Raw genomic sequence first — 23,400 nt, 5'->3', positions numbered from 1 at the left:
TATAGCCATTGAGCAGCTGAGAAACAATTACCCAGTTTGCTCTTCTGTTGCAATTTCAGGAAGGCCAAACTCAGCATCAAAACACCTGATACTCATCTTCTACAATCAGGGACCCGTAGCCTCCAAAAGTTGATTTTGTTAGCTGTCAGCTCTGAAGTAGCTAGTATCTATCTTTGCTTTCAACTGTATACCCACAAAAAAAGACTTGGGGTGCTGGTTGATGAGAAACAAAACATGAGCTGGCAATGCGCGCTTGCAGCCCTGAAAACAACCGTGTGCTGGGCTGTATCAAAAGGAGCGTGGCCAGCAGGTCAAGGGAGGTGATCCTGCCCCTCTTCTCCACTCTCATGACACCCTGCATTCAGCTTTGGGACCCCCAACAGAAGAGGGGTGTGGACCTGTTAGAGGGAGTCCAGAGTAAGGCCACATAGATGATTGAGAGGGCTGGAGCACCTCTCCTGTGAAGACAGGCTGAGAGAGCTGGGCTTCTCCAACCTGGAGAAGAGAAGGCTCAAGGGATACCTTACTGTGGCCTTTCAGTAGCTAAAGTCTGCAGGAAAGCTAGAGAGGGACTTTTTACAAGGGCGTGTAGTGATAGGACAAGGGGAAATGGCTTTAAGGTGACAGAGGGGAAATTTAGATTAGAACTTAGAAGTTCTTTACTGTGAGGGTGGTGAGGTTGCCCTGATAAGCTGCAACTGCTCCATCTCTGCAAGTGTTCAAGACCAGGTTAGACATGGCTTTGGGAAACCCTGCCCATCTCAGAGGGGCTGGAAGTAGATGATCTTTTAAGGTCCATTCTTACCCAAACCATTCTATGATTCTATGAAGCATGGAGAAATTTTGTCCCCGAGAGAAATTACCTTATAGAAGCAAGGACACCAGTCACATGCTAAGGGCTGCAGAATATTTGTATTTCCTTCAAACAGTGATCTGAATAAAGCCATTTCACATAAACAAAATTATTTCAGATACAGTTTCCCAGCTTGGCACAAAACAAACAGAAACCCTTGATTAGAAGTCAGTTTCTGGAACAAAAGATTATTGAATCTATTGTCTACACAAAGTTCAGTAACTCTGTGTCACCTTCTGTATACTCCTCAGAAGAGCGGACCTTGGCAATTTTGTGCAAGTTTTGATGGCATTCTATACATCCTGCTTCACAAATTAAAGAAATACTACATTTTTAGAGGGGAGTCACAAACATACAGCAAAACCAAACTCCACATGAAGGAGAGGCCATGAAAGTTAAGAGCTCCCATTCATAGTGTTCAGTGTTTGTTAGACCTCAGCGATCTTGATGATGAGTTGTCACCCAAGAAATGTCTGCAGAACAATCAGGTCAGAAACCACTGATCTGAGTGTGAACTGAAGCAGAGTCATTACATGAGGTCATGCTTCTCTGCATGGTTTACCAACATCACTGTAAAGATTTCAGAAAGGCACAGCACTGGTCTGAGCACCAACCCCTGAGGAGTGTCACTGGTCTCCACTTGAATAGCAAGCTTTTAACTGCAGCTCCTTGAGTCAAGCCAATTCCTTATCTACTGAGTGGTCCATCCATCAGATCCATATAGTTCTCCAATTTAGAGACAAGGTTGTCATGTGGGACAGTGTTGAATACTTTCCACAAGTACAGGTAGATGACATCAGTCACTCTTCCCATATCCACCAATGCTGTAGCTCCATCATAGAAGGCCACCACATTTGTCAGGCATGATTTGCCCTTAGTGAAGCCATGTTGGCTGTCATCAATGACCCCGTTATTGTCCAAGTGCCCTAGCATGGTTTCCAAGAGGATCTGCTCCATGACCTTGCAGGCACTGAAGTGAGACTGATTGGCCTGTTGTACCCTTCAGCTTCCTTTTATCCCGTTTTAAAAAAGGGTATTAAATTTTACCTTTTCCAGTCAGCAGGAATTTTTCTGGTCCCATGGACTTGTGCACCTTCACATTCCTTACATGATCTTGAACCTGATCTTCTCCTACAGCAGGTAGTTCTTCATTTTCCCCGTCCCTGCTTTTGCCTTCTCTGTCTTCGGCAGCATGACTGGAGCTCTTCTGTTGGAGACCAAGGCAAAAAAGTCATTGAGTATCTTTGCCTTCTCCATGTCCTAGGTGACTGTGTCACCCATTTCCTTCTGGAGAGGGCCTACATTTCCTCTAGCCTTCCTTTTATCACCAATATACCTACAGAAGCTCTTCTTGTTGCCCTTGATGTCCCTGGCCAGATTTAATTCTGTCAGGGCTTTAACTCCTGGCTGCTCTGACTATTTCTCTGCATTCCTCCCAGCCTACCTGTCCTTATTTCTACCCTCTGTAGGCCTCCTTTTTTATGCTGAAGTTTGTCCAGGAGCTCCTTGTTCATCCACACAGGCCTCTTGACATTCCCGCCTGACTTGCCAAAGAGGCCAGAATCAGTTCTCCTGAACTCAAGGGTAGCCAGGATACTGCACAGCGCCTCTCACAACTGGATTCTCACTTGAAAAAGGATGTTATCATCAAGGCATTCCAGGAACTTCCTGGATTGCTTGTGCCCTGTTGTGCTGTCCTTTCAACAGATACAGGAGTGGTTGAATTTTCCCATGAAGGCAGGGCTTGTGAATGTGAGGGTGCTCCTGTCTGCCTGTAGAGGGCCTTATCTGCTCATTCGCCCTGGTTGAGTGGCCTGTAGCAGACCCCCACTGTAATGTCCCCTCTCCCTGCCTTCCCTTTAATCCTGACCCATAAGCTCTTGACTGGCTCCTCATCCATCCCCAGGCAGAGCTCTGTGCACTCCAGCTGGTCATTGACATAGAGGATGACATCTGCTCCGTGTCTCCCCAGCCTGTCCTTCCTTATAGAGCCTATGTCCTTCTGTTCCAACACTCCAGTCATAGGAGCCATCTCACCACATGTTTGTGATGCCAGTAAGATTGTAGCCGTGCAGGCCTGTGCACGTATCTAACTCTTTTTAGTTTCCCATGCTGTATGTGTTTAAGTTGGGCCTCTTCATTTTCATGAAGGAAGAGAGGGATCCCAGAGAATGTAGGTTCTGACTGGAAGCTTAAGGAAGACAAAAATGTGCATCTGTAAAAGTCCTACAATTTCTGTATTTACTGGAAATCTAAGTTGTTGATAGTTTGGGGATTTCTCTAAATCCAGAAAAACAGTGTACTGAATTGTTGTCCAAGATACTTGGCTACAGAAATTATAGTCACATGAATTTGCTTTAATATGGCTATCTCTAATGGTCTCTGTGACAACCACTGTCCTTGGTTGTGTTGGTCTTTTCTTTGTGGTGCTAAGGCGCAAAGGTGAGTTATTTTACAATGGATCCCGAGACTCTTGGGAATGAAACAACTCAGCTCTTCTAATGCTTATTGAAAGGCCAAATGAAGTCAACTACTTTAAACAGTACTTTTGGTACAAAATCAAAAGAACCACAGCCTTAGCTTTATAGCAGATCTACTGTGTTATCAGAGCAGTCATGATTGAGATTTAACATCAGTTATCTAGGGGCCAGACTTCTTTGTAACCTAAACCAGCAAAAAATAATTCTACATTGGCTCGATTTTAATGCATTGTTTTATTATAAATAAATGCTTGCACCTGGAATTGTATTAGCCTAAATCACAGAGTTTTTCCAGAATCTTGGAGAAAAACTGTTTTTGCAGGTACAGGCTGTGCTTTGTGGTGATAGGCCTCCAGGAGTCCTAGCAATTTCTACATGTCACTGAGCCAGTGGTGCAGAGTGAAGTACTTTTCCAGATCTGTGACCCCCATGGGAAGTCCCCTCGTCTCCTTCTTGTACCTGTGGAGTTATCACTGGACCTGAGGGGCAGGAATTTAGCTGCTATAGACAAATACCTTTTTCTGTGTAAGCTAACCTTGTAAATCCATAATCACATGAAACAATGCTTCTAATGCAAACTGAGCTAAATAAATCTTTGCTTCCTTAATTTAGGATACAAATTATTATTTTTTCCTGTTATTCTTAACAGCATGGCATATGATGTGTCCTTATGATAAAATGGGTGTAGAACTTCATTTTTATATTTGAATTATTGACTTCAGGGTTCCTGATTTTATTTGGGAAGTGTCCTGGTTTCAGCAGTAGCAGTCATTTTTCTCCTTCTTAATAGCTGGTGCAGTGTTGTGTTTTTGACTCTCAGCCTGAGAACAACGCTGATAACACTGATGTTTTTAGTTGCTGCTCAGTAATGTTTACTCTGACCAAGGACTTTGTGAGTCTCATGCTCTGCCAGGAAGGAGGGGAAGCTGAGAGGAAGTAGAGGCCGGACACCTGACCCAAACCAGCCAAAGAGGTATTCCATATCACAGCACATCATGCCCAGTATATAAACCGGGGGCAGTTACCCAGAAGGGTTAGATCACTGCTCAGTCGGGCTGGGTATTGGTTGGCAGGTGGGGAGCAGTTGTATTCTCTTCCCTTGTTGTTTCCCTTATCATTATTATTATCGGTCGTAGCAGTAGTGGTTTTGTGTTATACCTTAGTTACTGGACTGTTCTTATCTCAGCCCATGGGAGTTACATTCTTTCGATTCTCCTCCCCATCCCTCTAGGAGCAGGGCGGGAAGAAGGGGGACAGTGAGAGAGTGGCTGCGTGGTTCTTAGTTATGGCTGGGCTTGATCCATGACAGGAATGAGTGCTATTCTTTCTCTCGAATTATATTATTGTATGGAATCATATTATTTTTAGTAAAACTGCAAATTCTGTAGGATAACTTTCAAATTTATTTTTGCTTAATTTTATAGGCTGACAGTTCAGGATGTGTAGACTTGCTGTCTACTTTGTGATTACAGTAATGAGTCTGTGTATCAAGCTGTGTAATCATCCAGGTAGCTAATAATATGTTTTCTGATCCAGATAATATGCTTCTATGCTTTCATCATTCCTATAGGAAGTATTAGAACTTTATTTGGAGTGGAATGGAGGGGAATGCAGTGTTTATAATGAATGACCAAATGTCTGTTGATGTGTGTTATGGTTACTTTACTGTGTATGCTTAAAAAAGGATAATTTCTGGAAATAGCATGCTAAATGAGGTTCTAGTTCTTACTAAAATCAACCCATTGTGATGATTTAATTTTTCTATAGCTTTTCAACTAAATATAAAGATATTAGTTTATTACTTATTTAGCTAGGTTCAGGTGACCTCCTTGAAAGAAAAAAGACTGTGTACACTGGAGTTTTATTGTGTGTTTGTCATCTTTTGATTGTGTTACCTTTTATAGAATCATAGAGTAATTGGGGTTGGAAAGGATCTTAAGGTCATCTAGTTCCAACCTCGCTGCTGTCGGCAGGGATGCCACGCAATAGGTCATGTCACTCAAAACTCCGTCCAACCTGGCATTGAAAACTGCCAGGGATGGAGATTTACCTCTTTTTAGGCAACCTCACCAGTGCCTCGCCAACTTCACAGTAAAGAACTTCTTCTTTATATCTAACCTGAACTTCCCCTATTTAAGTTTGAGCCCATTACCCCTTGTCCTGTCACTACAGTCCTTAATGAAGAGTCCCTCTCTGGCATCCTTGTAGTCCTCCTTCAAACGGTGGAAGACTACGAGTTCTCCACGCAGCCTTCTCTTCTTCAAGTTGAACAGCGCCAATTTTTTCAGCCTGTCTTCATATGGGAGCTGCTCCAGACCCCTGATCATCCTCATGGCCCTCCTCTAGACTTACTCCCAACAGCTCCATGTCTTTCTTATGCTGAGGACACCAGAACTGCATGCAGTACTCCAAGTGGGGTCTCAAAAGAGTAGGGCAGAGGGGCAGGATCACCTCCTTTGACCTGCTGGTCACACTCCTTTTGGTGCAGCCCAGGATACGGTTGACTTTCTGGGCTGAGAGCACACACTGAAGCTGGCCTGTGTTCAGTTTCTCATCTACCAACACCCCCAAGTCCTTCTCTGCAGGGCTGCTCTGAATCTCTCCTCTGACCAACCTATGGCTGTGCCTGGGATTGCCGTGACCCAGGTGAAGAACCTCTCACTTGGTTTGGTTGAACTTCATGAGGTTGCCACTGGCCCACCTCTCAAGTGTGTCAAAGTCCCTCTGGATCCCATCCCTTCCCTCCAGCATATCAACCGTGCCACACACCTTGGTGTCATCAGGAAACTTGCTGAGGCTGCATCAATCACACTGTCCATGTCACCAACAAAGGTGTTGAACAAGATCAGTCCCAACACTGACCCCTGATGAGCACCACACTCTCCGGTTGGACATTGAGCCGTTGACCACAACTCTTTGCGTGCTGCCATCCAGCCAGTTCTTTATCCACCAAGTGGTTCATCTATCAAATTGATGTCTCTCCAGTTTAGAGAGAAGGATGTCATGTGGGACAGTGTCAAATGTTTTGCACAAGTCCAGGTAGATAATGTCAACTGCTTTGCCCTTGTCCATCATTTCTGTAGTCCCATCCTAGTAAGGCCACCAAATTGATCAGATAAGATTTGCCCTCTGTGAAGCCATGTTGGCTATTATCAACCACCTCATTGTTTTTCATGTGCCCTACTTAGCATGCTTTCCAGGAGAACTGGATCCAAGATTTTGCCAAGTAAAGAGGTAAGACTGACTGGTTTGTAGTTTCATGGGTCTTCCATTTTCTCCTTCTTGAAAATGGAGTTATTTTTCCCATTTTCTAGTCATCAGGAATTTCACTGACTGCCATGATTTTGCAAATATGACGGACAGTGATTTAGCAACTTCGTTCGCCAGCTCCTTCAGGACCCGCGGATGGATTTCATCAGGTCCCATGGACTTGTGCATATTCAGGTTGCAAAGATGATCTTGAACCTGATTCTCTCCTACCACATGCTCTTAAGTCTTTATTGTCCCAGCCCCTACAGCTGCCTTCCAATACTTGAGCGTCATGGTCAGAGCATTTGCCAGTGAAGACTGAGGCAAAGAAATCATTGAGAAGCTCAGCCTTCTCCAAATGCAGGGTAGCTTCTGGAGAGAGCCCTGGTCTGTCTTTTGTCTGTTACGTACTTATAGAAGCCTTTCCTGTTATCTTTGACATCCCTTGCCAGACTCAACTCTGACTGGGCCTTAGCTTTCATGACATGGTCCCTAGGTTCCCGAACAGTGGCCCTGTATTCTTCCCAGGCTGCCTGTCCTCCCTTCCACCTTTTATCAACTTCTTTTTTCCTTCTAAGTTTTATCAACAGCAATTTATGCATCCATGGAGGCCTCTTGCCCCATTTCTTCTAGTCGGGATGCAACACTTCTGAGTTTGGAGCAGGTCATCCTTGAATATCAGCCAGCATTCTTTGCCCCCCTTGCCCTCTAGGACTTTAGGCCATGGAGCCTTACTAAGCAGGTTCCTGAAGAGGCCACAGTCTGCTCTCTTTAAGTCCAGGGTGATGAGCTTGCTGCATCCCCTTCTGACTGTCCTGAGGATCAGGAACTCAATCATCTCATGATCACTGCAGCCAAGGCCGCCTTCGATCATCACATTCCAGTCAGCCCCTCCCTGTCAGCGAGTACAAGGTCAAGCATGGCGCCTGTGCTTGTCGGCAAATCTGTTACTAGGTAGATGAAGTTGTCTTCCACACTATTAAGGAACTTCATGGATTGCTTGTGCAACAGAACCTCTCAATCTCATTAAATTGTGATGCACTAGTTTCAGCGTACATCAGCAGCCCTTTCTCCAGCTGATGCTTGAAATCCTTTTCTGTTTCACCAAGTCCCCTGTTGTTTTGTGGGTTTTCTTTTCAGAGGCCCTGCTTCCCACAGTGGCAATATAATCTTTGGGTTTATTGTTTCTCAGGTTTATCTTAAAGAAATCCATAATTCCATCCCTAGGAAAGGATATTTGATTCCTCCAAATTGATCAGTGAAGAACTCAAGTGGATTTAAATAACAATACCCTTTCCCCCAAATTAAAACAAACAACAAAATTCTTTCACATAGAGGAGTCTTAAGGGCATTGTGAATTCAGTGATGTATCCTACAAGCATTTCCCACAAAACTATCCTGCAGAAGTGTCTTCAGTGGTCCAAAGCTTATGAAAAAAAATTAAAAGATCTCCTTAATTAGAAATCATTTCAGGGTAAAGATTGAGAGTTTTATCATTTTGTAGAAAGGACTCCCAGTGAAGGAACAATTGCCTCAATAAGGGCTGGTTTATTTGGTGGTGGTGTTTTTTTTGAAGAAGAGGTTAATATTTTTATCAGTGTGACCTGTAGAAGTTAATGCAAAAGAGAGGAATTATTACCCCTTAGGAAAGACCAAATAGAACTTTGCAATACATTTTTGTGTTGTGTCCAGTACCTTAGTGTTGCCCATAGATGGGCCATATGTTACACACTAGTTACATTTTTGTATGCTTGATTTTTTTTTATTTTTATTTTGTATATAAAGCACACTGCATTGCATAAAACATTTATTGTGAACAGTACTTATGAAACACTCACTTCCTGTACAGCCTAACCCATAAAGAGTACAGGATTTATACTCTACTAGAATCAATGTTTCCTTGACTCCAGTTCATGAGAGACACGGAACTCTACTGCTTATTCCTGCATTCTTCTTAATCTATGTGGTTGCATCAGGATAGCATATGGACTAACACTGCTCTACTACAGATGAAAAATTGTACCTATGCTAAATGTCTTATGTAACTTAGCTTTTAACTCAGCTGGAGTGAGAGCAGGCTGTATGTACATGCCTCTCTCTGTGTTGCTTTCTGATTAAATAATAAAACTTTTGAGCCTTCTTCAGTCCACCTTTAGCTTACTCAGAAATTCCATAAGTGTCCCTGAGGAACAGACCATCTTTTTCATGATTTTCTAGAGGAAAGATGAGTTCATTTAAAGCTGTCTTACATTGTTTCAATTTCACAGCTAATGGGTAAAAAAAATATGAGTTAAAACCCAATTGTGTATGTAAAGGCTCAAAATACATTTTAAAATAAAAGAATTCATTTCAGCAAGATAATCCATTTCAAGTACTGTTGAGATTAATATATCTGCAGTCTGCAGCTGCTTTTTTTTTGTTTTAGCTATGTTCTTAAGGGGGTCCATAGTACACAAGAAGCCCCCATGCGCTCAGTTTGACTTCAATTATTTTGCACTCCCAATTATTTTTACATAATGTGGAAGCTGATTTTTTAAATCTAATGTAAAACTATGGAGATTGAATGTTCTAATAAGATTTGAATTTTGTTTCAGAGCAAAGTCGAAGAGATGATTTGGAAGCTTTAGGTCATATGTTTATGTATTTCCTCAGAGGAAGCCTTCCATGGCAAGGTTTAAAGGTAGTGGTTTTTGATATCTTCCTCTGTCCTGTTTTCAGATCATCATCTTATCTTACTATGATCTTTTTCTTTTTGAAAGTTTGCCTGCAAACTGTATACTTCAGAAGATTCTTTTGTTCTTGTGTCATAGGCCGATACATTAAAAGAACGCTACCAGAAAATTGGGGACACAAAACGAGCAACCCCTATAGAAGTATTGTGTGAAAGCTTCCCAGGTAATGCATACTGTTAATGAAAGTTAATGTCATGACATTGATTTAGAAAACAAAACTGGCATAGATAGTTGTTTAATATATGGTTTTAAAAATAAATATAATAATGCTTCCAAATATGTGTATTATGTACTATGGTAATAGATACAGGAATAATTCTTTGAAGTAGCAGTAAGCTAATGCTGGTGTTCTTCAAAGATAGCTTCTTCTAAAAGAAACATTAAAAAATTATACATACATTTATGATGATCAACTTGACTACACTTGTATCTTCACACGTAAAATTTTGCACCTCAAATTTGATAGCTTACCCATTTTTAAAACAAGCCGCATTAGGACCCGCTTGAAATAATATCTAAAGTAACTTGCAGGTAGTTTTAGGTGTCACTTCTAATTCAAGTGCATGAAGAATTGATGAGGTATTGGAAAATTGGAGAGAAACAAATTTGACATTTTTAAAAAGTTGGGTTAACCAGCTTGGCACGGGGGGACATGCACCTGACACCAACATGATTTTTCCAGAATAAACACTCTGAAAAGTAATTGCAATATCATTGATAGGCTGAGAATATCATTGGATTTGCTGAGAATACCTCTGAGTGGTTTGATTTCCTTTTGTTGAAGGAATTCCTGTTCACAGTGGGCCCTGTGGACAGGAGGCAGATGTTTAATGTCATAACATTAAACATTTGTTTTTGATGATCTTTTTAAATATCCTCAGAAGTAACCAAGATGAATCTACTATAGGAAGAAGAGTGTAAACCAATTTGAAATGAAGTACGTTGTTGCTGAATTGATATTGCATAGACATCTATGAAACATTAAATGGTATTGCATAGACATCTATGTTGTATCTGTTCAGTATCTGAGAACTTTGTGTAATTGAGAATGTTTGTTAAAATTGCATATGGTAAGTTTGAAATCTGTAGGCTTGACAGTGGGAATAGAATTGAAGGATCCTGACAGATTACAAATACAGCCTTAAAAATATAAGTACAATCCAGTAAATCATATTCAAGGTACTATATGAAGGTAAGATTGAATCCAGACTAAGAATTATTGGGTATAGAATGATTACTTAGGTAATGACTTAAAATCAGTTCCAAAGTAAGTGCAAGTGAACAGTATCATGCTTCTGTATTAAAAAAAGGGGGAAAAAAACCCAAAACTGTATACTAAATCAGATTATATGAACAGGGTATAGCCTGAGAGACACATGAATTGCCATTTCCACTCTACTTGATTCCACAAAGCATCAGCTAAAGAAGTGTGTTCAATTCTGGGGACTCTACTTGAAGAAAATAAGTCTTATTTTAAGGGTATCTCATAGAGAAGTGGGAGTTCTTATGTGCAATATTTGCTAGACTTATCAACAAAGACTTGAAGAAATAAAGATTGTTTTAGTCAAGATTGTGAGGGAAAGAAGTTCTTCTGTAACTTTTGGCTACTACAGACATGAAAGGGATCGCTTTGCTACGTCCACAGCAGCTCAACAATGTAATGGATGTAATTCAAAACAGTTTAGATTTGAACTCCTCCTGTGTTTCAGGTATAGTGTGAACACAAAGGGATTGCCATTACAAAGAAGACTGTGGAACTTCTTTCACTAGGCTGTGTGAAAACAAACCAGACAGACAAGGATGTGAGATAGGGTGATGTAGTTGATGACCTTTTGAGATTCTTTTCAACCCTGTGGTAAAAATGAGTCCACTATCAATTTTTCTTATGTTTTGCATTTCACTTTCTTCTGTGTATTAAAAAAAAAAAACAAATAAGTGAAATTGACTTTGGTTACAGAAATTAGAGCAAGTGTCTGAACATATGTTTGGTGAATTAGTGAAAGTTTAAATGCAGAGGGAAAAGCCTGTTCTGTAGTGTAAGTCACCTGCATCAGGAACGCATTCATGTCTTACATGTTGATTTTTACCTAGTTGCTAGAATCCTTTAAATATGTAATTTAAGGTGTATATGGTGCAATTCCTGGAAATAATAATGTCTGAGTAGCTCCATATATCTAGTGACTGTTTCCACCAAATTTAATCATGTACATGCTTGTTGACAGGATTGAAAATGAAACAGAGAAATGATATTTGACCTTGAAGAACACTAAAGATAAACTTCTTTGATAGCACATATGTACATTTTTATAATAAATATGTTCTTGTATGTGGAAGTTTTTGCATGTTAGGTATCTGAGGATTTTCCATATTTTCCTATCCGTCTTGTCACTCAAAACATAAAATAATTTCAGTTCTTTTCAGTCAGCCTGCAGATTGAGATAGCTGATTTATGTCCACAAAGCAAGAGAACACTAGCATCAGTGAAAGATAATTTGGTCTCTGTCACATGTATAATACCTACCATTTTAATCCTCTGTTCTGTGGAATTGTACTGTCTTTGAGTGTGCAACGCTGCTGCTGTTTAAAGCTTCATATAATATATGAGAAAGGATTTAAACTCTGGAGTTTCTGCATCCATTGCATGATTTGATTTTTGGAATCAGCCAGCTGTGACACATTCAGGTGAATTAAGTGTCTCTGATCCAACCTTCATTCCTCTGAAGACATGCCTTGCTTGCTTTTGTTTCCACTTTACATTGAGAAGGTATGGGTCCCTAGCAATGTCTCAATATTTCTCCTTGCCTTCTTGAAAAGCTGACCTCCTTGGCTAGAATTCCTGAAGAGTTTTGCTTGTATGCTGAAGTAGACCTTAGATGCCAAGGGATTCCTCCTAGCCAGTGCTCTGTCTGCTAAAAAATAGCACTTAATACTCTGTTTTTGTCAGAAATCAGTAATTTGGGTTTTCTTGGCACCCTGGTCCTGAGGTGCATTCTTGACAGCACCAACATGATGTTGCCTCACAACTTTTTATTATCAAGCTGGCCTCAAACCTTCACTTGTCCCTCTTTCAACCCCACTCTCTCTGAAGAAGTTCAACTTAGAATAGCTCTATCTTAGCACTGCCTCTGCACTTCTCAGCCATCTTCTGTCGGAAGATGGCTTTCTTACAGCACCTTGTTTGTACCATAAAATGTAGGGTTCTCCAAATTTACTGGAATGTGATGTGGGTGAGTGTACAGTGATGCTACTGGGCTGCTTCTGACATACATACCTCTTTCATAGGATCAGTGAGTTCATGTGGCATCTACTTTTGACCTCATTCATCTTGTGACTTTCTTGTCACATACAGGTGGCTTCTCATGTACTTTGGGACCATGCGAAAGCCTTTTTGACTTGAGAATGTGTTGTCATTTCTTTTCTCAGAATGGCTTGCCAGTGGGTGGTTTCCCACTCTTTTATGAGCTACAAAGCTTCCTAAACAAGTTAGATTTTAAGAGATTTGTCCACCTGGAAATAATGTCCCAGGGCTCAGGTCAAGTGCTTCACCTGATCCATATCAGATTGTGAGAAGCTTTTGCAGAACTCTGTTCCAAACCACTACAGTGTGAATATCTTCTGCAGTGGAAGGACCTGTAGAACTTGGTCTTTTGTGAAAGTTTATTAGCATTTATCTCTTATTACCATCTGCTGTTTTCTCAGACTTGTATTTCCACATTCCCCTAATTTCACTGGCTCCTGAAGGAGTTACTGAAAATGTACATTTGTCATATAGTATTGTACATAGTCACATATCTGAGCAGCTTCTGCATGGGATTTGAAGCTTGTGCTTCAGATATTCATGAGTCCTCCCTTTCAGCCCTTGGATTCTTGTATTATTCTGCCCGTTAGGATGCTTGTTCCTTACAGCTGTTTTCTCAGAAGCCTTTCATGGCTTAAACCCATTCTCAAGAATGGAACTTCTGTATGCTTTACTAACCTGCCAAGAAGTTTGTGCTGGAACTTCTGTCTTAGCTAGCCTGGTTAGTTCTGGCAGCTAGTGTGCAGTCTACTTCATACACTTTAATGACTAGGGAAGTTCTTTCCTGTTATCTTTACCGGTCCTGGCTCTTTCAGAATCTTCCTGGTTATCTCCACTACTGGGAGAATCTTATAATATCCATGTAACATCTCCCGGAATGCATCTCCATTTGTATGCTGACATGGTATTTAAACAGTGATATTAAACTGACATATCTGACCAGCTTTCTGCAAAAGCTCAGGTAACAGTAGTATTTCTCTGCAGTGTTTCTGTATAGGATAATTGCTATTTCTGCTCAACACCTTCACATAGCATGATGCTTGAAGCATTCAGCACTGTTTCAGCCTTCCATCGTCATACTACAGTTACAGCTCAACAGAGCCTATACTGAATTATTTGTGAGGGAAATTGGCGTTGCCCACTTGTGGTATATGTAGATCCTCTAAATAAAGAATGGTTAGATTCCAGTAGCAGATGTTCTTTGAGAGACGAGACTACCTTGTAGATTCGTATACCCCCTTCTTTCCTTTTCTTAGGCTTGTCTTTGTAAAATTAATCGGAAAAGAAAAATAAAATTGGAAAGTAGAGGTGATTCTCCACTTTTTGGCACACTGTGCATCAGGACTGGAAGGTTGAATGGAAGATCTTGACAGGTAAATTAGTGTAGGGGTTGCTTGGTAAGATATGTTTAGAATATGGCAATTTATTTTGAAGAATATTATTACTATTCTGTAACGTTTCTGGTAAGTCACAGATTCGTGGTGAACAACTGTTCAGATATTATGGTGAGAGATAGAAGTTACTTTAAAATGTAGTAGTAAGTTTTGATTTTTGAGTGCCTTTTAAACAGGTATGGCAATTATGTACATTTCTTATTTATGTAGAAGAAATGGCTACATACCTACGTTATGTAAGAAGGCTAGATTTTTTTGAAAAGCCAGACTATGACTACTTAAGGAAGCTCTTCACAGACTTACTTGATCGGAAAGGCTATGTGTTTGATTATGAATATGACTGGATTGGCAAACAGTTGGTGAGTACAGTATAAGGTACTAGTAATATACGAGGTTTTTTTGTGTGGTCAGTTTTGAGCCATTGTTAGTCTTGAGTTTCAGAATACTGTGCATTTCATGGCTGCTGTTATAGAGGTGAACAGCTGCTATGACAAACCCGTTTTCAGATGCATTTTCAAACATCATTATTCAGCTTGAGATGTTTCATATTGAGTCTCTTTTCAAACATACACTCTTTAACATCAAAGTATATCTGTTCAATCTGAAATGAGGTTATAGGAACTCAAGACTGGTTTTTGTGTTGAAGGAGTTTAAAGCAAAGGAGTTTAAAACTTTGTAGGTGATCGTTGTTATTGCATGCATTTTCCTGCCTTGGGGACTTCCTTGCTCCCAGTATTCTCAACATGTAGAGGAACCACTTCTCTGCACCTGAGGTATATATACTCCAGATATTTATCAGTTTGTTATGAAGAAATTGTCTATATGCATTGTTTTATTCAAATATGACGTAGAATATTGGTCTCCATCACAGTACATCTAAAGTTACAGAAAATGCAGTTTTTGTGGGTACAAGATTAATTTTGCAGCACCTCAGATTTTTCCTTATTTCTTTTTAATAAATAGGGAAGGGGGTTCTGTGTGTAAGTTCGACAATTTCAGATTAGACATTAGTTTAGTTCAAATTAGACATTAGACAAGTTTCTTGTGTAATTCTCTGAAAGCATCATAGTATTTTATTGCTAAATCTTTTTTCAGTGTTTAGCATTAAAAATCACTTCAAGCATTTCTTTCAGGCTTTTACCAGAATGTTGTAAGGGCTACCTGCAGAAAATAATCAGCCTAGAGTCTTTCAGAGAATTAACGTCTGATGTAGTCAGAATTGCTAATTCTAAAATTATGTAAGTCTTGGTTTGCCCTCTTTTTCTGACTGGTGTTGGCAAATACCTAGTAAAGATTTTGCTTTAATTTGATAATTTTAATTAATTTCTATTACAAACCAGTTACTTTAGGTAAGACTTAGAATTACCTTTTGCTATGTATTATTTATATTTGTAGCCTACTCCAGTGAGTTCAATACATTCAGACCCTGCACTGTCTTCAAACAGAGAAGTGTATCAACACAGAGATAAAATGCAACAATCTAAAAATCAGGTAAAGTATCTCATATAAGTATCAGCATTGCTTTGTCTTTTGCCTAACGATTTGTGGTATATTGTTGCTTTTGTTAAAACTCCAAAATAAAATTGACTCTTTGTCTTTGGTTTAAGTAGATCCTTATTAGTGTATTTCTACATCTCTAGACCTTAAAATGTCCTGAAAGGTTGCTTGTTTGGTGCTATGGTACAACATACTGATACTTCTTTCAGTTTTAATCACTGTCTCTTCCCTATATGCTGTATCATCTCTTGAGGTTCTAACATGCATGTAAAATGTTTACACTTTTGTTTTTTCTGTTGTTTTTTGTTTTTGTTTTTTTTTGTAGCCAGGGTAATGACCAAGGTGGTAAAAGCATTAGGAATTTAGATCTGTGTCCCTTTATTTAAGCTAAATAACAGGGTTGTGTTGGACTTCGTTTCTTAGTTTCAGCTACTTTGCTGCTGTGTGAAAATGCATGTGTAGGCATACATAAGTATGCATAAAATCTTGATGTACAGCATATAGAGGAATTAGTGTTTCTGTGCTTTTTAAAAATAATACATGTATAATTGTTAATTTTTTGATTTTTTTTTCTTTCTTTTTTTTCATATATTCCTCATGCATTGAAAAATGACAGTCAACAGATCATAGGGCAGCTTGGGACTCACAGCAAGCCAATCCACATCATTTAAGAACTCATCTAGGAGCTGACAGACATGGTGGTTCAGTACAGGTATTTTTCTTCTTCTTTGCATGACTTAATCAGTCAGCTTACATTATGTAATACTAGTTTCCTGTACTGCATGACAGGATTACTATTTTCATATTAAGCTCTCTTTCCGGTAATGTTCAGAATGTTCCTATTATTCCCTACTCCACAGTTGCCTAGCTGAAATAAAATCAGGTACAGAAAACTGTGTATCTTTATGTATGTGGAATTTCTGATATGTGTTTCTTAGTGACAGCTAAACCGACGGAGCTTTCTCTTTTTGAAGGAATATAGATTTAGATCAGGGCAAGCAACTGAAGTTTAGACTTTTGATGTGCTCTTTGGTTGTATTAACAACTAAACCACTGTTGACTGAATCCAGTGTTGTCCAGCCTTCCCCCACCCCTGCTATTGCAGGGTGTTGGAACTCCATGATCTTCCAACACAAACCATTTGTGGTTATGATTTTTGCTCTTTAGGCAAACCTCAAAGTGTTGAGTAGTGATTTTTGCTTAAACTCTGCTACTTTTGTTCAAACAATAGTTGACTAGAAGAATGTTTCACAGGGCAATACTTAACACTTATCAGTGGAAAATTAATAGAAACCAACAATTTTTTTTGTTGTTATTAGTGTTTTTCATCTTTAAAGAGCTCTTTTTCCTGGTTTGCTCAAAATTTTATTATTTGGTGTCTTGTTCTTTGAATATATTTAGGGGTAAGATGGTTGGAATAATATTTCAAGAAATAGAAGTTTTTTATAGAAGAATTCAAAATGCTAGCTGTGAAGTCTATATGAAGTTTTGGGGTTTCACTCCAAAATTAAAATTATTTAGCTTTGTAAAGTGTTATCTGGGGAAATGTCATGGTTTAACCACCTGGCAGCCAAGTACCGTGCAGCCACTCTCTCACACCGCCTTCCTCCCTTCTTGGGTAGGATGGGGAGGAGAATCCAAAGTATGTAAAACCCATGGTTGAGGTAAAAAACAGCTTAATAATAGAAATAAAGTGCAATGTAATACTAATAATGATAGGGGAAATAACAAGGAAAGGAATATAAAACTAAAACAGAAAAGGGAGAAAAAAAAACAATAAACAGCAGTGATGCACAATGCAATTGTTCACCACCCACTGATCAATACCCAGCCTGACCTGGGCAGTAATCTGGGCCTTCTGGGTAAGTCCTCCCATTATGTGCTGTGTTATGGAATACCCCTTGAGCTAGTTTTGGTCAGGTGCCCTGTCTCTGCTTCCTCCCGGCTTCTTGTGCCCCTCCTCACTGAGAGAATGAGATTGAAAAGTCCTTGATCAGGGTAGGTGCTACTGAGCAACACCTGAAACTTCAGTGTGTTACTGGCATTGCTCTCAGACTGAAGACAAAACAAGAATTGTGCTGGTTACTAGGAACAGAATTAACTCTATCGCAGAAGAAACCAGGACAGGAAAAAAATACTTTCTTTGTCTGCTGCATTGTTGATTCTGACAATCCTAAGTTACATATGTTTCTCATGAAGTTTTAACTTTGGATAAAAATTGACAATGCTTGAAGAAAAAATGAGAAATCCAGGGGTAAAGAAAACAGTGCTGTAGTCTCATCAGTGTGATAATTCCATATCTTTTAAATTCTTTGAAACCAAATTCAAACTTTACAGTTTCTAAACTTTGCTGCTTTAGAAACTGCTGTCATATAAGAAAATTATCAGATAATAATTAATCACCGTGTATCAGGAAAAATTTAAAAATTGTTCTGTTCTTGCCTTAAGGAGCTTTTTTAAAACTTTACCTGGATATTTAACTTGAAGTGCATTTGCTCCCTCAATAACATTAGTTTTAAAAGTAGTAATTTATCTTTTGAGAAGTGTATTAATTGAATCAAAACTAGATTCAAAATTGTGTCTTCCAAAATTATTAAATTGCTTATTTTTTTAATTTTTGGGTTAGAAAAATAGATATTTAACTTGTTAAATTCCAATTACTGGAACTTCCAAAGTTTATAACATATTGCTCTTTTGGCAGTTGGAGCACTTAAGAAACCTTTTATTTTTTCTCAGGTAGAATGTAACAGTTGCAGGAGAATTTATTCCATTGTAATGGATGTTAAACACTCTTTGGGAGTAGAAAAATATTTTCTAGGAAATACCAGTACTATTCCTTTATGTTAATATAATGTTCCTCCTTTCATTCTCAAAGAATGTGGGTGTTCTGAGATCAGATCCCTTAGATCACCTGAGACTAAGCAGTTGCCATGTAAAAAGTGCAGTTTTCGGAAGTGCAGCCACTTGGTCTGTCTTTGAAGATTAAGTCTATTTTCAAGACATCTTAATTGTGGAGCTGTCATGCTTCTCATTAAAGGCACTTACAAAACCACATAGTATCTTCAGTTTTGTTTTGAAGTTTGAGCCCTTGACTGTTGTCAAATACCCCTTTGTTGTAGTGGTTCTGACTGAATCATGCTGTTAAGTCGGACAATTAGCTGGGTAGTTTAGCTGAATTCCTAAGTGCCCCCAGGAAGACAAGTTCTAAAAGTGCCACAGATAATTGTTCAAAGGAAAGTTGAGTCTAAAGTATGAAATTCAAGTGTATTTTATTTTTTTTTTTCTGTAACATTAGTGAGTCAGTGCTCATCTTTGAGATCCATTGAATTATCCATTTTTCTGCAAGAAGAAAAAAAAACCTGGCAGGTAATTTGGAAGTGACAGAATGTTTTTCAGGTCTCTGCTACTAGTCATTTGCAATACCACTGCTGGTGTTGTCTCTAAGATCATTTTTTAGAAGGTTGTTAAAGTATGTTAGTGATACGAACCTGTTGGAGTGAGTCCAGAGTTGGGCCAAAAAATGGTCAGTGGGCTGGAGCACCTCTGCTGTGAATGTGGGCTGAGAGAGCTGGGCTTGTTCAGCCTGGAGAAGAGAAAGTTCAATGGAGATCTTCCAGTACCGAAACAGGGTCCACAAGAAACCTGGAGAGGGACTTTTTCCAAGGAAGGGCATATAGGGACAGGACAAGGGGGAATGATTTTAAACTGAAAGAGTGGAGATTTAGATAAGATATAAGGAAGAAATTCTTCAGAACTATAAGGGTAGTGAGTCACTGCAACAGGTTGCCCAAGGAAGCTGTGCTGTCCCATCCCTGGAAGTGTTCAAGGCCAGGTTGGACAGGGCTTGGAGTAACCTAGTCTAGTGGAAGGTGTCCCTGCCTGTAGCAGCAAGGTGTGAACTAGATGATCTTTAAGGTCCCTTCTAACTCAAACCATTCTATGATTCTTCACTGTGACATTTTAAATTGAAGTGAACTGAATGTTGGTATGTGTGTAGTATGCCAGCCCATTTTTCTGGTTGGTGTAGCCTTATTAATGAAAGCAGTTTGTACCTACCAGGAGTTTATTCAGTTACTTCCTGTGTCTGTCTTCTTGTAAACTTGGCTCAGTTCCCAAAAATGTCAGTTGCACAACACCAAATTGTTTCCTTCTCTGCATGAACTGCAAACTGCTTATGCACTCATAATGACTGTACTAATCTGTTCTTTTTTTTTTTTTTTTTCATGACTGGCTAGCTGGTCTCCTTTCTCTTATTCTTTCTCTTTCTGTTTTCCCATTTGGAAATTCTTTAAAAGGAGGTTAAATTAAAAGATCAGGTTAAAGAGTTCCCTGTGCAGTGCCACAGGGCTTGAAAGGCTCTTAGGAACTGCTTGAAAGGTTAGATATTTGATATAAATTGCAAGACATCTCTCCTTAAAGAAGTCAAGATAGCTGTGAATTAGATGAAACAAATCAATTTCCCTAAGCTTTTGTGAATTAAAAAAAGTTAATTCTAGTGTAACTATTTTTTTATTTTTTATTATTCTTTTTTGTCTTAATTGGAAACTTTTTGAAGGTAAAATGCAGCATTCTGTAGTATCACTAAAGAATTGCTTGGGCTTGAAGGCCAGCTTTATTATTTGAAGAGTAGATAATTCAGTGACTGAGATGGGTAATGAAAAAAAGGATTATATCTATGTCTTTTTCAAAGTACTGCAATTTTTTATTGTAATTTTAAGCATGAAAACCAGCAAAATTTTGGTTTATGAGAGACTTTTGGAGTTATTTTTCAACATAGCAAGTAAAAGATTAGTTTACATGCTAATCCAAAACAAAACATGGGACTAGCTAGATTTACTGTTACTATCTTGGGAACTGGTATTCAGGCTTGCCTCTGTTGTCTTTTAAGTGGCCCTTGTCAGGCTTCTGAAGGACCATATATTTAAGAAACTAACCTTTCCAACAATTGATATGACTTCTTATTAGGTAGCAGGGCTAGTATTCTGTTTGCCATATGCCTAAAGGATAGCAAGAAAGATGATGCATGTGCTTCTTCATGTGTGTGCTTTTCAAATTAAAGTTTTAAAGAACTGATTACATTTGAAGAAACTAAATTTAAACCATTATAAGATCTGTTATCAAAGTGCTTAAAGTTGTTTCATGTTTTTCAGTTTAGTGATTAATCTTCCATTTATATATAATTGGGTACCTTGAGTTAATCTTCAGCATTGAGGCACTTCTAATTTGAAACTTAGTTTGAAATATTAGTCTTCAGAAACTGAATTATGTGAAATTTGGTGACTTTTCATTGGAAAATGTTCATGTAGTTTTAGTCAACAAAATTTTTAGGTGCAGAAATATAGCTTCAATATCCGCATTTTTCTCGACAACTGTATATGAATCTATTAAGAGCTTAATTATGCCTCCCATCTTTTATTAGGCTGCTGAGGAAATCCAGTCCAACTCAAGTCATAAATAGAGAAATGAAATTAAAAGTTTCTGTTTAAGCAGTATTAGTTTTGTGTATTGGTTCTTCTCTCTCCTTTTCCAAAGTTACAGCTTTTTATGTAGATCCACTATGATGCATTTTGTTTGTACCTTGTTTATGGTACATCCTGGCTACAGAATTTGGTGTACCATACCTTCAGTGCAAACACTCTTCCAGGTGACTTACTCTGATTCAGTTTTGTTACATTCCCATATCTTTCCACCTGTGTCATGATAAGTTTTGAGATGAATGGCATGTAGTTAGAGAGAATTGTAATGGTTGGTCTAATTTAAACCTGTGTGCACCAAGTTCAGGCGTGTACAAGTGTTCTCACTGCTTCGTTTACCGTGCATTATCAGTCTATTACCAAATGCACTTTTTGGTCAAATTGCAAAATAGTTTACTGATGTCACAGGGAATTAACTTCTGGCATTGTAGGTTATTTTAGCAAATTACAGAATTTTCAGTTGTAAGATCATACAGTTGAACAATGTTACTGCTACAGGAACTAAAGCAGTGCTGCCTGCCTCTTGTTGTGCTTTTGAATGAATCTTTATTGTTTTTTAAAAAATGTAAATATTTTGCTCTGTTGCAGGTGTATTAATTTTTGGTTCTGCATCTTACTGAGACCATTCTTATAGTTCTTTTCAGCAGTAGTAGACTAGATTGAAACTCAGGCCATTTGTGATTCTGGAGAAGCTTGACTGATGCTGGTTTTCGGACTACCAGTAAATAATACCCTTTGGTTTGTTTACACTTTCAGAGGTCTCATCTCTTTCCAGAAGGATGAATGTCATTTCCTTTTATCTAAACTAAGCCATACAATAGGCAGTTATACTTGATTGTATTTGGTTGTGTATTTGGTGGATGTGTCAGGTGTTTGTATATGGGAAGGACAGAAGACTCCTTAATCTCTGTCTCCTTGACAGAGACAAACCAGGGGAAGGCAGGGCAGTCTTCTGCTCACTGATTCATTTATACAAAGTTTGTATCAAATATTCTTAGAGAAAACAGTCAAATTAATAAGAAAACACCTCTGGGGCAAATGCCTTGAAAAGAAAGACTTCTCCCACAATAATTTGCTAAAGTAGAATTCCTACCTGACACTGAATGTTTAGTGCTTCTGCCATCCCCAGTGATATGAAATTAAGCTTAAACCACCATATTGAACCTCTACTGACTTCCCTGGCATCATAGAAATAAAGTCCATTCTCCCAGAATTCTTCAGTTATATTGTCCAGGATTCAAATAACTAGTCTTGGAATCTCACATTTCCTTTTGCTATATCACTGGGCTGCTTGGGGGTTTTGGCAGTGTTTCCTATTTTAGTGAAACTTGAAAAAGAAGAAAACTCAGCCTGTTGTAGACATGTGGCATGAAAAATGGCTTAGGTTCAGCAATCTTTTGAAGCTCTGTACTTGGTTGCAATAGGAACCACAAAGCAAACCTCAATATGCAAGGCTCTGTTAGCTCAGGTTATAAATAGATAAGGCATAACTCCCACGTTAGGAGGAGAGCTTGGAAGGGTGAGGGGAATAGCAACATTATGATGATGATGACTTTCCTTCTCTTTGCTTTCTTCTACCTTAATCTCTGATAATGTCTTCCAGATGTTTTCTGAAGGCTTTTATATTCACCAGAACAATATTTTTGTGTAATGTTCCTTGGCCAGTAATTTTCTGATACTTTGTACCTAGTAGACTTCTTGGTACTCTAATGAGTCAGTTAGCACTGTCAACTGCCCTGACCAGATTTACACTTGTCTGTATCTACTTAACCATCTTCCTGGCAGATTCTGTGAGATGAATATGCAAGATGCCACTGGAATAGCTTCATGCAGAAAAGCTGAGAGAGAATGCTGGGTTACATTTAAAGTCAAAACAAACATTCCCAGAGAATCAGAGCTGTCCTGATGGCTCAAGAATTTACAAAGGAATTTGAGAATAAATGAATGGGAATTAAGATGAATCTAAATTTTTTTTTTTTTTTTTTTTTACGGCAGTAAATGTGCTCGTGCTCAGATAGTGAAAAACAAACACCACCAACACTCTTAGGTCTAGAAAATGTCTTAAATTTCCCTTCCTTTGGTGAGTACTCTTTGAAGTACAGCTGAAAAGGGCCACACAGAAAAGAAAACTAAGAACCTTAAATGCACTAAAGAAGCAGAGATAGGGTAAGACAAGACTGACTGAACTGATACCAGGAAAGAGGCTTGCACCTTCCCTTAAGGCTCTGAAGAGACATGAGGGAGATGAGCAAACCTGATAACAGAATTGCTTTGCTTAGTTCTTTCACTTTGAGTCTGCCATGTAGTTGTCAGTTCCACTGGTAGATACGAAACAAAAATGAAAGGAGTGCAGGGATGCAGGAATAGAATGTGGAAAAGATACTGTTACTGGAATAAAAAGAATTATGGAATAAACAAAAATG

The 23,400-nt window shown here is 38.8% G+C and overlaps 1 protein-coding gene across 6 annotated transcripts in view; it reads left to right on the top strand.

Moving 5' to 3' along the window:
- CSNK1G3 (casein kinase 1 gamma 3) overlaps positions 1-23,400 on the top strand; it is a 75,085-nt gene that overhangs the window by 38,135 nt on the left and 13,550 nt on the right. For 4 of the 6 annotated variants that reach the window (XM_062604534.1, XM_062604528.1, XM_062604533.1 and 1 more), the window contains 5 exons: positions 9,177-9,262; positions 9,393-9,477; positions 14,217-14,365; positions 15,402-15,497; positions 16,120-16,215. In XM_062604534.1, the coding sequence (XP_062460518.1) occupies positions 9,177-9,262; positions 9,393-9,477; positions 14,217-14,365; positions 15,402-15,497; positions 16,120-16,215 (512 nt within the window). The remainder of the gene's footprint in view (positions 1-9,176; positions 9,263-9,392; positions 9,478-14,216; positions 14,366-15,401; positions 15,498-16,119; positions 16,216-23,400) is intronic. The other 2 variants (XM_062604531.1, XM_062604532.1) reach the window with 1 other exon arrangement.

The sequence above is a fragment of the Pezoporus occidentalis genome, unplaced genomic scaffold, assembly GCF_034315485.1.
Source record: "Pezoporus occidentalis ecotype Australia unplaced genomic scaffold, CSIRO_AGI_Poc_V1 ctg86, whole genome shotgun sequence".
Lineage (NCBI taxonomy): Eukaryota > Metazoa > Chordata > Aves > Psittaciformes > Psittacidae > Pezoporus > Pezoporus occidentalis.
This window is presented reverse-complemented; position numbering and strand designations above follow the sequence as displayed.